Source organism: Nesoenas mayeri (genome assembly GCF_963082525.1).
Source record: "Nesoenas mayeri genome assembly, chromosome: 1".
NCBI lineage: Eukaryota > Metazoa > Chordata > Aves > Columbiformes > Columbidae > Nesoenas > Nesoenas mayeri.
Window position 1 is genome coordinate 18,459,098 of NC_137541.1, and position 14,435 is coordinate 18,473,532.

General features: G+C 35.8%; 1 protein-coding gene across 1 annotated transcript in view; it reads left to right on the forward strand.

Annotated features, from left to right (window-relative positions):
* Nucleotides 1-225: 225 nt before the first annotated feature.
* Nucleotides 226-14,435, forward strand: part of TAFA5 (TAFA chemokine like family member 5) — a gene marked incomplete at both ends in the record, with an annotated part of 338,365 nt that continues 324,155 nt past the window's right edge. The window contains one exon of the mRNA XM_080363494.1: nucleotides 226-337. Coding sequence (XP_080219620.1) covers nucleotides 226-337 — 112 coding nt within the window. The remainder of the gene's footprint in view (nucleotides 338-14,435) is intronic.

Here is a 14,435-nt window from a genome sequence, read left to right on the forward strand (position 1 = left end):
AAAGCTGGCTGCGGCCACTGCACCAAAGTCCTGCATGCTGTAGAGTCGCCTTGACTTTGTGGCTGGAAGATGGTTCCTGCAACAGGACTGTGTTGCTGCTGACAAACCAGGGGGTGGTTGGAAGATGCCTTCTTTGAGGATTACATGTGGAGAAAGGCCGTCAGTCAAGGGGAGAGCTGGCTGGTAAACTGACTGACTTTCCTCCCCACTGGGGAAGTGGCTTCAATGGCTCCATCTCCCAGCAGAAGCAGTAGGAAAGATGCCAATGCCTTGCCAAGCATGTCCTCAACTTTCTGGGCTATCATGATCCTGGCCAGTCTCCTAATCGCTTACTGCAGTAAGTACATATTTGTCCTGGTGCTTTAGCTTGGCATAAATCCATGCCTTTCCTGTTTGAGGTAATGCTTCTGGCAAAGGCCAAGCTCTGAAGCTGTCAGGTGTAGGTACTGTGCCTTAGACTTGCCACCTCAATGCTTCTCCTCCAGTCCCCCATTATAAAGCAGCTAGACTGACACTTTAATACTGCTGCTTCTCAGGAGCATGGGATGTCCTTAGGTTGCAGATGTGCCATTTTCAGTGCAAACAGAAACATCTCTTAGATCTTAGGAACAAACTTTTTAGTGGTAGTAAATGATCCACTGCTCACTGTTTATTATCAAATGTTACCAGCTCTCTCCCAGACTGCTCCCTCCGTGTACACACTCCCCATCCACCTTCCACAAACAGGAGCTGTTTTGCCTATGTTCATTGCTTTAGGAACCATGTACTTAATCAAGTGACAGATGTCTTAACATCTCCAGGATCATACATGATTCTCTGACTATGAAATTGCCTTGGAACAACCCAGCACTTGTTTAGCATATCCTCAGCAGTTCAGTAAGCCTATGTTATGTATCAGTTTTAGAGCTGCATCACAGGTTATCAGTAGAGTTTTATATATTCCTTTTCAGGCTTGACAGACTGTTCATTAATCACACTGGCTTGCAGATAAGGCATCTGTAAGAATCAAGTTCCTGGTGTATCAATCGTTTTAAAGGTCTTTATTTTTTCTTGTTAGTTTTTTGTTCTTGTCAAGAGTAATTTTCAGCTGTTATGTAATATAAATACAGTTAATTACCATACTTCTGGGGAATCTAAGTTAGTCCATAGTACCAGAGTGGGAATCTTTTAAGGAGAACAGAAAAAGTAGTTTCTATGAAATAATAAAAGAATATGTAATTTATCAGGAGGGACGTGTATAACTTTGCCAAAATGAATCTACATTGTATTTTCCTAACCTGAGCTGAACGTGGTCTGTAATTTACCCATAGTATATATTCCTTTCGTTAGCTGTAGCATGAAAGACTTTGCACTAGGCTTGTCTTATTGAACTGTAATAGGTGTATGTTATGATGAATAGGAAATGGATTCTGGTTTTCAGGAGCATGTCTGCTGCATTTCTTAACCTTCTATTCCATTCCCTCCAACCATATTATATTCTTCATTTTCCAGTGTTGTCGTTGTGGTGTGGTTTTGGTTTGTTTGGGGTTTTTTGTTTTGTTGTTTTGTTTTTGGTTTGTTTTTGTTTTTGTTTTTCTGAAACAAGAATGTAATTGGCTACGAGGACCTTTAATTCACTATTTGCTTGTTACAGTGACTTCATACTTACAACAGTGAAAGAGGCTTATTCTAAAAATACAACATTTTGTATTTTTTTTTTTATTTAGCACATTTTACATGCACTTCTCATAAATATTGTATCAAACATGCCTTGCTTTTGAATAATTTTATTTTTTACATAATGCCATATTCAATGTGCAAATATAGAGGGTATACTAAACAACATACTTTGATTTAAAATCATTTATGTGCATACTGGGAGAGAAATGAGTCAGTAGATGCATATTACAGGATGAATAGCTCAAGTGTAAAGGGAATTCAGCTGGATATTAGTAATAGGAAATATTTCACTAAGTTTGTGATGGAAATATCTTGGAGGGTCCCAGGCTTTTTGTGAGAAGATAAGAGTTCTTCTGTGCAGGTATCTTCTGTCAGCATAGCCTCAGAAAGAGTTAACTGTAAACTCTGACACCTTAATATTATTTATATTCAACAAGAGACGTTTGACAATGTGGAATGTTGTTGTCCATTTGAATTGCTATATGTTGTTCATTATTTATTTTTTGCACTGTTTACTGATGCTGAACAATGCAAATGTTAGCTGATAATATGAAGGCAATTTCTGGTGTGCTTAAATGACCAGTTTCTGATTAGTTCTCTCATCCAGTGTAGGTGGTGTACTTCAAACATGTAGTACACTCTTCATTCCATATAGTGTTGAAAAGCACCATGCAGCTTAAAATATGCACTGTCAAAACACTCCACCATTTATATAATGTTGCACTGATTTGACAACTGCAATTCCAAATGTTAATGAAGCACCATGAACATTTTCTCTAGCAGTAGTATTTAAAAAAATGCAAAAAATGTTTTTGCTCTGTGGAAAGATTGAAGATATTTAAAAAACAAGTAAAAAAAAAAAAAAAACCAAAAAAGTGAAGTTATTTCTAGGTAAAGTAGTGCTGCAATTTTTATTATTTCTTTTAAAAATCATCTAGAATTTATTCAGGTTTTGTTTTTGTTTTTTTATCTGATGCCTTATTTTTTGAAGAAAAACATTTTCATGTGGAGGGTAGGGGTGGGCTCAGTTACATTTTAAGAATAACAGCCTTGCCGTATTTCTTAGGAAGTAAAGGAAAAGAACTTGACTATGTAAGGTGATCTGTATTTTTCCATACACCTTATATTCAGGTATATGGAGATACATCAAGCAGGCTTCTGTAAATAAATAAATAAATAAAATCTATATATATATTTTAAAAAAGGTGTATACATTATTAAAGTAATTATAAGAACCTCATATCTGTTTATCTCTCACTGTATCCTATTATTACACTTACATCAAATCCTGCAGCTCCAAAAAAAATCAGAACTTTTACATGTTTCAGTTTTTAGCACTATAAATAAAACTTCTCATCTACTTTGCATATTTTCGTTTTTAAGCTATTGGTCTGACAAAGCTTTTTCCTGAATCAGTTATATAAATGTTTCTTCCCCTTCCCTTAATTATTTTGTGCATCTTTGTTTCTGGGAATGTACTTATTGTAGAGTAGTCATCCCTATTACTGGGAGAAACCAATAAACACCATATTCTGAGTTTCACTTGACAGATACGCATATTTATAAAGCATGTTCTGGATGTATGTGTACAGTCCATTAGATTTCCATCTATACTTTAGTATCTGTAGCCCAATTTTGTTCTCTTTGACATGGAAAAATGATAAACTGATCATTTGTTCTTTCTTAAATGTTTAGATCATACTTAGGGATAGTGGCTCCATCCTATGGTGGAAGAGAAACCTGCATCAAATCAATTAGGTTAGTTGCTATAGTGATAAATATAACGTAATATTCTCCTCTTGAAGAAAAATGGTCTGATTCGGTAGGTTCTTAACAGGAGAAGCCTAAATGAAGTAGTAGAAATATGCTGTTTATGGTCCTTGGTGTGACCACCGAAGAGTTAATTTACTTAACAGCAGCAGCAGTAAATGTCAATACAGTCTCGGAAGGCTATCCTGGTAGAGGGTGACCACCTTTAATGGCAATACAGAATTAGAGGAGTTGTGGCATTTTTGGATGCCAGGCATGCATTCAGCATACTTGTTTAACGAACAGTAGTAGACCAGAGAATTACCTACAGTGGGTTCTTTAAGTTACTCTTTTTATGTTGTAAAGGTACACTGAACTGTGTGTTGGTTTTTTGTTTTGTTCTGTTTTGTTTTCTTCTTCTGTAACTGGGGTTTATGTTTATCCATGTTAGAAAGTTTGGTCAAATTAATAGTTTTCTGTGCTATGACAGCTGCATGCTACATCAGAAATCTAAGTAACATGTTTTTGAGTCAGAATTATTTTTAGTGCATTTATTCAGTTGGCTTTGCTGTAAATACTGAGTGCTTTTTGATGTAAATAGTGACTTTTTAAACAACACGTGGTTCAGCTTTAGCAAAGTTGTGGCTGTTATGAGCTTTTGGCTTTCCTTTTTTTATACTATTTTGTAAGCATAAGGTATAGAACATTAGACCCCTGTAGCATTCTGGGTTTTGCTGTTCTGTTAAGGTAATACTTCCAAGGACAAGCAAATGGGTTTTTTGAAAGTAACCATGAAAACTGAATTGTATTTGGAAAGTTCACCTTCTTTTTGAAAATATTGTGTATGGAAGAGGGCAATATGAAGCCCAGTATTTATGCTGATTAAATGGTGATAGTATAGGAAAAAAGAATCCAAAACTCCACAATGCAAAGTATTTCTTGGAACTCTACAGTTCTGCATTGCAACTTCGAGTTCTTTCATAGTAATAAGAAAAGGAAAGAGGAAATGTTCTCCTGATTCATTATTTCTTTTGCTTGCAGAATACAAAATAAGAACATTGTAATGATGAAATACTGGTAAGTTATAGTAAATGACTGATTCTACAGTCTACCATTTAATTCTGTGGAATTTGTTGAGCAGAAAAATTAGGCCCCAAGATTTTGCATGGTACCATGCAAAATGCAGATAATTCACCTGAAAAATTATATTGCCTTCACTTTAAACTGAGATCCTGTTGTAACACATTGAGTGGACACTTCCCAGTTGAGAAATACCTTTTCATTGTCCTGCTCTGGAATGTCTTTCTGTCTAGAAGACACAGGCTACTATGGTCTGTCTCTGGGTCCTATCATTCCCTTATGCTCTTTGAGACTGCCAGCAGGGATGACAATTAGCTGTTACTGCCACCTGGACACCTTTCCAACCAGAGCTACCATCTCATCATGCATTGGCTACTGAACAGTTATAAGCTGATAAATGGTCACTGCTGATACATGTTGGATGTACCCAAGTCACCTCTGAATGAAGGCCTACTGCTCCTGTAACTGACCTGACATCATTCAGATAACTTTCTCTGTTTTTTACAAATGAAGAAGACAGGTTTGGTTTTGGTTTTTTTTTTTATCTGTCCAACTGATTTGTATTTTTATTATATTTTCTGCAAAATATATTGTGCTTGTTTTTTTCTCAAGCTCTGCTCACAGGATAAATTTGACATATAGAGCAAGTATTATTTTTTAAACTTTTTTTAGTCTAATTTGTGTAAAGAAATTAAAAATAATGCTTTTATTAAATGAGAAAAGCAAGACATTGAAATTGTCATTTTATATAATGTCTTAGCTGCTCCTTTTTAAGGTTCATTTTTTGAACTAAAACCAGTGCTTTGAACTTAACGGCCTATGCAACATACTACCTGTCAATGTGAATACCAAACTGATGTTGAGATTGTCTCACCAGTTGTGTTGTAGTCTGTCCAGATGATGTACTACATAGAAGTCATTGGCATCAATATAAGAAATGTCTTCTTATTGCTTTTAATATTAAATTCAACCCTTTAAGGCAAAGTAAGCACCATTTACAACTTCTCAAATGTATTTGAATTCTAATAATTCTTACTTGCATTGCAAGTATAACCACTGCTATCGATGTATATAATGGGAAGCAGGGAAGGAGAGAAAACTAGAAACAAATGGATATTTTCAGTTAGATTTATGGCAGCGAGTCTTCCATGTCTTTCAGCAGTGTTGATAGGAGAGAGACTGAGACCTTCTTGACTTACTTTTTTTCTCTGTTTATGCAATTTACTGTATTGTTCATACTATATACTATGAAAACAGTATTGTGAGCGTGGGGCAGAGCCCTACTGCTCCAGACAAATGTGTACACATGGGCTAGATTATATCTTCTTTTACTGGGGCCTCATTAATCTTTCTTTGCTTAGGGACTCCACTGAAGAAGCAGTAGTAAGTCCCACTCATTCTTTGCTAGAAGCTGGGGGCATGAATCTCTCAGTTTTAGATGTAATTTAGTACTTCCTTAGTGAGTGCTCTAATCAAAAGGCTATTATGTTAAAAAACCCACATAAACAGCTAGTCCATCATCTGGCTTTCCAAATAATGTTTATTAGAGGTATGCCTTGAAATGCATTTGGATACAGAAGTGTCAGATACAGAGGCAAATCTAGATAGAATTGGTTAACCACAGTCTTCCTGGTCTGCATGTTCTTTGTTGCTAAATTCAAAACAGAAAGTTTTCATTCTGAGGCTCATATTCGGCCAGGTGTGTTGTTCTGGGGATTTGCCTAGTTTTGTGGGTTTCTTTTTTTTTTTTTCTAATGGCAGTTACACAGATGGCTGGCAAAATTGTTTATTGGAGCTGTTTTGGGAAGTTATCTCTTCTTGGATATGCTTTTACATTTCTCTTGCAAAGAGCAAATGTTATATGGTGACTATTTGAAAGTATATGAAACATATTTGGAGCAGGTTAGAGGTTCATTTCAAAGATTTTGTGCATGCTTTTCAATAAATGGGCTTTGGCTACAGTTCAGGAATCGCAAAGATAATGGTAGAGGGTTTTGCATATATGTGATGATCTACTGATCTCCTAAAGACTTTTTGACCTGTGTCTTATTTTGATTACTGGATGGACTGCTTCTCTGGACACCTTTCTTCAAACACTTGATTGGTCTTAGATAACAGGAAAATATCTTGTCTAATTCAGAGGTGAGGGGCATAAATGACTATTTTTCAAAGGACTCTCTGTGCAATTGCCCCTTTGGTGATTTCCTGGGGAACAGCTAGTTACTAAATTTCATCTATTATTTTGCATCTCCAAGCACTTCTTTTAAGTGTCTGTGATTCAGTACAGCAATAAGGAAGTTTCTTCCCTAAAAAAAAAAATGTTATTTATTTTGCCAAACTATGTGCTGCTGTTGGAGAAAGCACAAACTATAGAGAGACCTCTAGCTATTGTTTAGCTATTGTTTTTCTTGTGGTTACAATTCCCTTCAAGGCTGTAGACTGATATTACTTATTTTTAGTTATGATGTTCTCTCCCTCATTCTCTTTTAGCCTGAGTTAACACATGCTTTCAACTGATCCTCGTCTTTAAGACCTCTCCACCACTGGCACCTCTTGCTCTTCCAAGAGGAGAGTATTTTAACAAGGCAGTATCTTATATTTTTAGGATCACATATCTGGCAAAATAAAGCTTCCTTCTTTCTTTTCCTGTGACCAAAAGTAGCAACTTGAGCTATGACCCCTGTGCTGGTTTGACTGAAAATGAGTTAATTTTCTTCATGCAGTTAGAAACCTTTCTTTTTCTTAGTTAGCACAGTCATTGTTTGAGTTTAGTTTTAGAAAAAGAGATGACACCCCAGGAGAGAGTTAATATTTTTAATTGCTCTGGTCTGAGAGCCAAGGATGTTCTAAGCATTCTGCCTACAGGTGTGAGGCATCAAGGAGGCGGGGCATGGATGGGGCAGAGCTTGACTGACATCCAGACTGATCAATAAGAGTATTCCATCCCATTAGCATTATGCTTCGTATTTAAGGAGAGCTGGGATCTTCTGCTCTCTCTGACTCTTCTTCACCCTCTTTGTTGGAGGCAGGTGAGTTCTGTTTGGGACCTTCTTTCATTCGGCCTTTTGCCATTTTGCAGAGGCCTTTGGGCCTTTCTGCCTTTTTCCTCTTTTCTCTCTCTGGGATCAGCTGTTTGGTGTGGATGGACTTCATGAGGAATTGCATTTGGTATATTCTATTTTATATTCTATTTCTATTATATATATGTATATTTACTAGTAGCATATTAGTATTCTATTAAACTGTGTTTATCTCAATCCAAGTTTCTCAGTTCCTTTTTGATTCTCCCCCCTATTTCCCGGGTGGAGAGGGAAGTGAGCAAACAGCTTTTGTGTTTGTATTGGCAGCTCGGGTTAAACCACAACAACCCCATTGTTCAATTTGGTGTTTTGAAGGTCCAGAACTGGGACTGTCTCTGGTTTTGTTTTGTATGGAGGTTAATTCCAGAACGTTGTTAACAGATGTGCTCTGTTTGTATTTTGTGTAACAAAAACTGAAAAAAAGCCCAGAGCAGAATGCCTAGGAGATTGGTAACATTTCAAATTGCAAGTTATGTTCATTGGACTGATTCCTGATTTTTCATCTGTTGTAGAGAAGAATTGTAGTGACCAGTTGTATTCAAGCACTGTGGGAGAACCTGCTGGTTCTGTTAGCTGACATCATCTGAGAGAAAGGCCCTTAATTCTTACAGAAAAGACGAATTGCTGCATGTGAAAAAGAAATTTGGGGTTCTGAAATCTATCAAAATGTAAAAGGGAATTCTTAATCTGTTCTTGTTAATCACAGTGTAATTTATGGTGGCTTTTACCTTTTAGAACTTTTTTTTTTTCTGATTATATTAGGACTCTGTTGACAAATGTGTTCTAGGAGGTGATACTCTAAGAACATGAGAATACTGTTAACTACAAATATCTGTATCACTTTTGGTACTCTCAGATGTCAGTGTCCCTTTTAGTGGAATATTTAATTTTTCCGTTGAACTACACCAGTGTAAAGTTTGGCAGAACAGCTTAGCCAGATGATAGAAGTGGGTTTAAACTAAGCTCTTGTATGTTCATTAAATGATTTAACTGCAGGCAGAAATGTCAAAAAGCTGTGGGAACAGTGACTTCTGGCACTTTTTCTGGCAGATCCGGAGGAGGCCACAGAACTGATTAGGGGGCTGGAGCCCCTCTCCTGTGAGGTGAGGCTGAGAGAGTTGGGGTTGTTCAGCCTGGAGAAGAAGTGGATCTGGGGATACCTTATTGTGGCCTTTCAATATATGACGGAGGCTTATAATAAATACGGAGAGAGATGTTTTACCAAGGCCTGTAGTGACAGGACAAGGGGCAATGGTTTTAAACTGAAAGAAGATAGAGTCAGATTGGACATAAGGAAGAAGTTTCTTTATGATGAGAGTGTTGTGACACTGGAACAGGCTGCCCAGGGAAGCTGTGGATGCCCCATCATTGGAAGTGTTCAAGGTTAGGTTTGGCAGGGTCTTGAGCAACCTGGTCTAGTGGAAGTGTCCCTGCCCACAGCAGAGTAGTTGGACTAATGATCTTTAAGGTCCTTTCCAACCCAAGCTATTCTATGTCTTTTATTCTCTTGCTTCAAATTAAACGAAATAAGAGTGTAAGAGTTACTGTGAGAGGTTACCTTGTAACTAATAGCATCTCTGGTGTTACTGAAAGGATTCACCAGTTTCTCATTTTTCTAACCCAAATAGACTTCATATTTAGTTACGCCTTGGATAGACAGTTCTGTGCATCTTAAAAGAAAAGTGACTTTTTCTATTATTTTTTGTATAGTGAACAAATTTCAAAGCAGTTCTGTATATAGACTAGAATCATAAAAATTATATAATTTTTTTTTTCTGAATTGACCTAATATAAAAATGCGAGTTAATCTTCAAAATCATATTATTGAAAAATATCAAAAAGGTGTTTGAGAACTTTTTCAGCATACTCTGTCAGTAGTGCTTTATTGAACATTCATTTTAAGATAAGAATACATATGTGTTTGTATACGTGTGCTCATCATAAAAGATCAATATTTAATATAAAAGTGAGAGATTTTAAAAATTATTATCACTGAATGTTATTTAAAGGTGGAAATTTCCCTGAAATTACCTACTGTAAGGCATTTGATCTAACATGTCTTTGTATATCCTAATACCTAGAATAATGCTTCTTTTAAGATACTCCTTTCAAGAATTTTCACAGATGTTTTCTTTAAAGTTATCAGGTCCAGCTAGAAAACAAACAAACAATGACATCCACGTTTTAGAACTCAGATCCCATTGGGTTAAAATAAATGTCTGACAAATAGTTTCAATTCCATCTGAATAGAACTGGTCTTTCCTTTGGATTTCTCCAGTATAGTAATCTATATTTACTGTAATCTCCTTTTAAACTCAATGGAAACAGACATTTTTACAGTGCAGTTCATATGACCTGTTTTAGATACATGATGTAGTTTGAGGTAAGTTGTGCTGTAGAAGTGCTTGTCTTTGTTGACTGAAAAGCAGATGAGACAACTTGCTAACGTTATAACAATTGTGTTACCACATTAGTCCAGTTCTTCATTACAACATCTTCCGAGTGTTCCTTATTTTATTGTTGAAGCCCACACTTAATATTTAAATCCTTAATGCCAGTTAACTGGTTCAGTATTTTTGTAGGAAAGAAGAAGTGTAGAAAAATAGGCTTGTGATACAGATTCATTAAGACTGTAGGTCAAGATATTGAACTACTGTAGCAAAGGACTTGTACAAACTGAGAGATACAGTTGGCATAAATTACTGGGATCTTCTGAAGATGTCTTTGCAAACAGCTTGTATCCTGAACATTTTTTGCAACGTGTTTTGTCTTACTGTAAATTCTCCAGTTTCATTGCCAGTATTTTCACAATCTAGGCACTCTAAAAATACCGTCTTTCCCCCAAAAACTGGAAACTAGGTGAATTTTACATGCATGTAGTAAAGGTTATCAGCTTTAGCATGCTTTTTCTTGTTTTTAAGCTTCTTCCATATGAAACAATATTAAACACATTTGCACCATGCATCCTTTTATGGTGTGATTAACACGTTTGACTCACCTTCATCTGCTAGTGATTTAGGTAGCAAAAGGTTTAAAGGTGAACAGTGTGTACATACATCTAAAAAGCTTCAGGGGTGAAAGGGACTAGAAATGCTTGCCTTGAATATAAGAACAGATACGAATTGCATTGAATATTAACATGCCACCCTTTCAACTCCTCCTGCTCTTCTTTCTCCCCTCACCTGGAAAATAAAAGCTAAGTACGAAAAAAGTTTATGTTCTATAGTTATTTTTGGTAGGATATTGGGCTTTATGACCCAAATGGTTCCTCCAGTTCTATACTCTTCAGTGTAAGTGCTGTTTTTACAGCCCTTTTCATCTGGAGAGATTTGTTGCCTTCTATGCCTCATTCTTTCATCAATGTGTGTTTGTTCAAGGAATACGTTGATTTTTTTTTTTTCATGGTTTATATCTTCATGGATGGTTTTTGTCTAACAGCTGGCTAAATCTGGTTGCACTGCCTGTATAACTAGGGATCTGTACCTGAATCCTGTCTATAAATTTTATTATTCTCTAATGTAATCTTATTTGCAATGCCTTACCAAAAAAACTTTTTAATAGTTTGTGGTGTTAGACGATCTCCCTTTCCTGTGCTTTTGCAGAGTTCTGTGAAGTGCTGCTATGAACTCTGACAGTGATTACAGGTTGCATGTACTACCACTTGTAAATGCAATAAATGGATTTGAGGTATTTCAGATGCAATTCCAAGGAATTAGTTTAAAAGCAAGTTATACTACTTGGTGTCATTTTAAAAGTAATTCCTGTGAAACAGCTTAATGCTTATCTTCTTCCATTTTGACATTTGACAGGAATATATGTAAACCAATATATTATTTGGCACAAATATTACCTTGACTTCATAGGACTGACATTGTATTGAGCCAATGTAATAGCAACACCTGTTGCTTAATGTTTTCTCAGATAATTTATGTCTATATAGAGGAAAGGGATGTCCTTCAGAAACCTCTGTTTCACAGAATGAAAGTAATTTTTTTCTCTTGATAATTTAGTATAAGCACAGATGCAAAATAAAATGAAGTGACTACCTTTCTTTTTTTTTTTTTTTTTTTCCTCCTTAATTCCCTCAAATTTATAGGGGATTTTTTGTCTCCGTTGAAGACCAAATTTGTGGAACTCAAGAAATTGTTTCCTCCATTACCCTGTTAGAGCACACTCCCAATGTATTTCACTGCCTTTCCTTTCACTGCTTATAGTAAGTGATGTGCATTTCCTTCCTGAGAGCTTAATTTAGAATTTAGTGCTCCATTTTGGCATAGAGTCTCAATATTAGTTTTCTATATTTTTCAGTTTTACTTTCTTATTTTTCTTAGATAAGGTCAGGTGAATTGGCCCTACTGTTTGTCTTGCCACTTTCTGAAGTGCTTTTCTGTTACTTGATCTGACAAGTACAGCTATGTGAATCACAGTTTGCCAGTGACTTCTCAGACAAATTAACTTGATATATGTGCAAAGACTTTTTCTCCCAACTGCTAAATCCGCAGAGAATTGCGAACTGGGCTTGGCTGTTTTTCTTCCACATGCATCAGGTTCTTTGAGCCCAATTATAAACCCTGTGATATGGCATACTGTAGACTTGCACATATGTACCTTATTAGAAATTAGTATACTGGCAGTACACAGAGAACATAATACATCCAAAATTAGACTTTAATTTTTCTTCTGTCATTCTAAATTATTTTTAAAGTGTATTAAAGCAACAGATATGACCATGCACAGAAGGTTAGAACTACTGCACTGTTGAGGAAAAAGTATGCTTTCAATTTCAGTGCATGTAATTTGAACAACATTTTAACTTGCCAAAATGCTGGAAAGCCCTGGTATATATGATGGTTATACGTCTGTTATGAGAGGGATGTCTAAATTTCTTATGTATGTTAATATTACTCAGGTCATGCATGTTTTGTGTAACAAAGGACACCTATTTATTGGCTGGATAATATACATTTTTCCAGTTGAGGCGTAGGAAGAGCTCTCCTAAAAGTGGGTGGCAGGAAGCTAGAACTTCAACCAGAGCCAGTTGGTTTTGATCTTTGTTTGAAAGGGATGATCACATAAAGCCAGTGGAATGAAAATTTCAGAGCTCTTCTATAGAGTCAGAGTAGCATTTCTAAAGTGTGTTTTTGACCAATTTCATATTCTTATTTTGCTTTCTGTTTTACTCTTCTCAGAGTATATTTCTGTAATGCATAATGTTTTTAGATATATTGTTTTGTATATATATATTTGTTGTATATATATTGGGTTTTTTATATATATATTGTTTGGTTTTAATTGGAATATAATACGGAAACTTCAGAAGAAAAAAAATATAAATTAAAAGAAATATAACAGAGAAAGTAAGATTTTGAATTTTGTTTGCTGACATGTTAAAAAGAATTGGAAGTTGGATATTAACTTTCATTTGCAGGCTTTGACAGTATTTCTTTAAATGTCAACAAAACACCTTTCAAATCAGACACAACTATGTGACAGGCAACCATCAGAGGAAATTCTGTCCTCAAAAAATGAAAGCTTGTCAATTTACACTGAACCTTGTTTGTGTGTTGGTCTCTCTTCCTCTTACCTACATCCCAGGATTGATTGATGTGTAAACATGGGGATACAGGTATGAGAAAAACACGTGCTACTCTGGCTCATATATTTTAGTTTTGCTCCATTGGAAACAACTGTATCATATTGGTTAATTTATATCTTGTCTGGAGTTTCTGAGAGGAGTAATTCTGTTTACTTAGGAGTAGTCTGATCAGTAGATAAGTGTAATACTTTTTCTTCTGTGGATCTTTCCTCCAAAATTTTATAAAAATTATTAAGTATTTAAATATTGATAACAGCAGTTCTTTCTAGGACTGTAAGATAAATAACTTTATTGGTTCATAGGGCATGAGATGAGTCTATGGATGCAAATCATTTAAAGAAAGCTAAGAGCTGGGTCGAGTGCTTGCTTTTGGGCAGTGGATTCTGTGTGGAACCTGGTCCTTCTACATCTTTTCCACAGGCACCTGAGTTTGAACTGTTGCTGCTAGTCAAGAACTGTTCTTGGTGGAAGGGAGAGAGTCTGCTTCTGTCTCTTGCTTAATGCAAGAACTGGAGGAGTTAAAGCTGTTAACAGACTGGCAGAATTTTAGTTCCCAGTATTGGTGGTATTTTAGCTGAGAGGCAGGAAAATCAAGATTGCATAGAATGGTATTGGATAACTCATTTGGTTGATGCGCATACTGGCACAAATCTTGGCCCGGAGGTTCATCCACTGTTGCAGTGCTTAGCTCTGTAAAATACAATAGTGATAAACATATAAATGTATTTTTTTTCATATGGAAAGTAACTCTTATTTAGACTATACTCAGGCAGGCAGAGTGTTGCTCAATACATTTAAACCTATGTGTATTAACAGTGACAGCACTCTAGGAAAACGACAGTAATGTTTACTTCCTGAGAACAAGGAATTTGAGCAGGTTTAAACACACAAAATGAGGAATGATTTATTGTTTGTAAACAGTTGAAAACACTCTTTAAATCAATTGCAGATAATGAAGGAGAATTAATGACAAAAAGAGAAAATATTCTTCTTTTGCTGAACTCTAATTTAAGTTGACTAACAGTGAAAAAACACATTGGAAATTTGCATGAGTCTCTGAACCAGTGAAGCTAAGAAAGGAGGAAGAGCATCCACATGTGAAGTTCATGGAAATGCAATTAAAATACCTATCAAATTCTACCTTTATTCAAACCTGCCTGATTATTTTATTTGATATTTCTTACTTCTGTTTAAGTATACAGGGTTTTTTTTGAAACCAGCTAGATTTCAAAAGGTATCACTCTTAAAATGTGCATTGTTTTTTTGTTCAA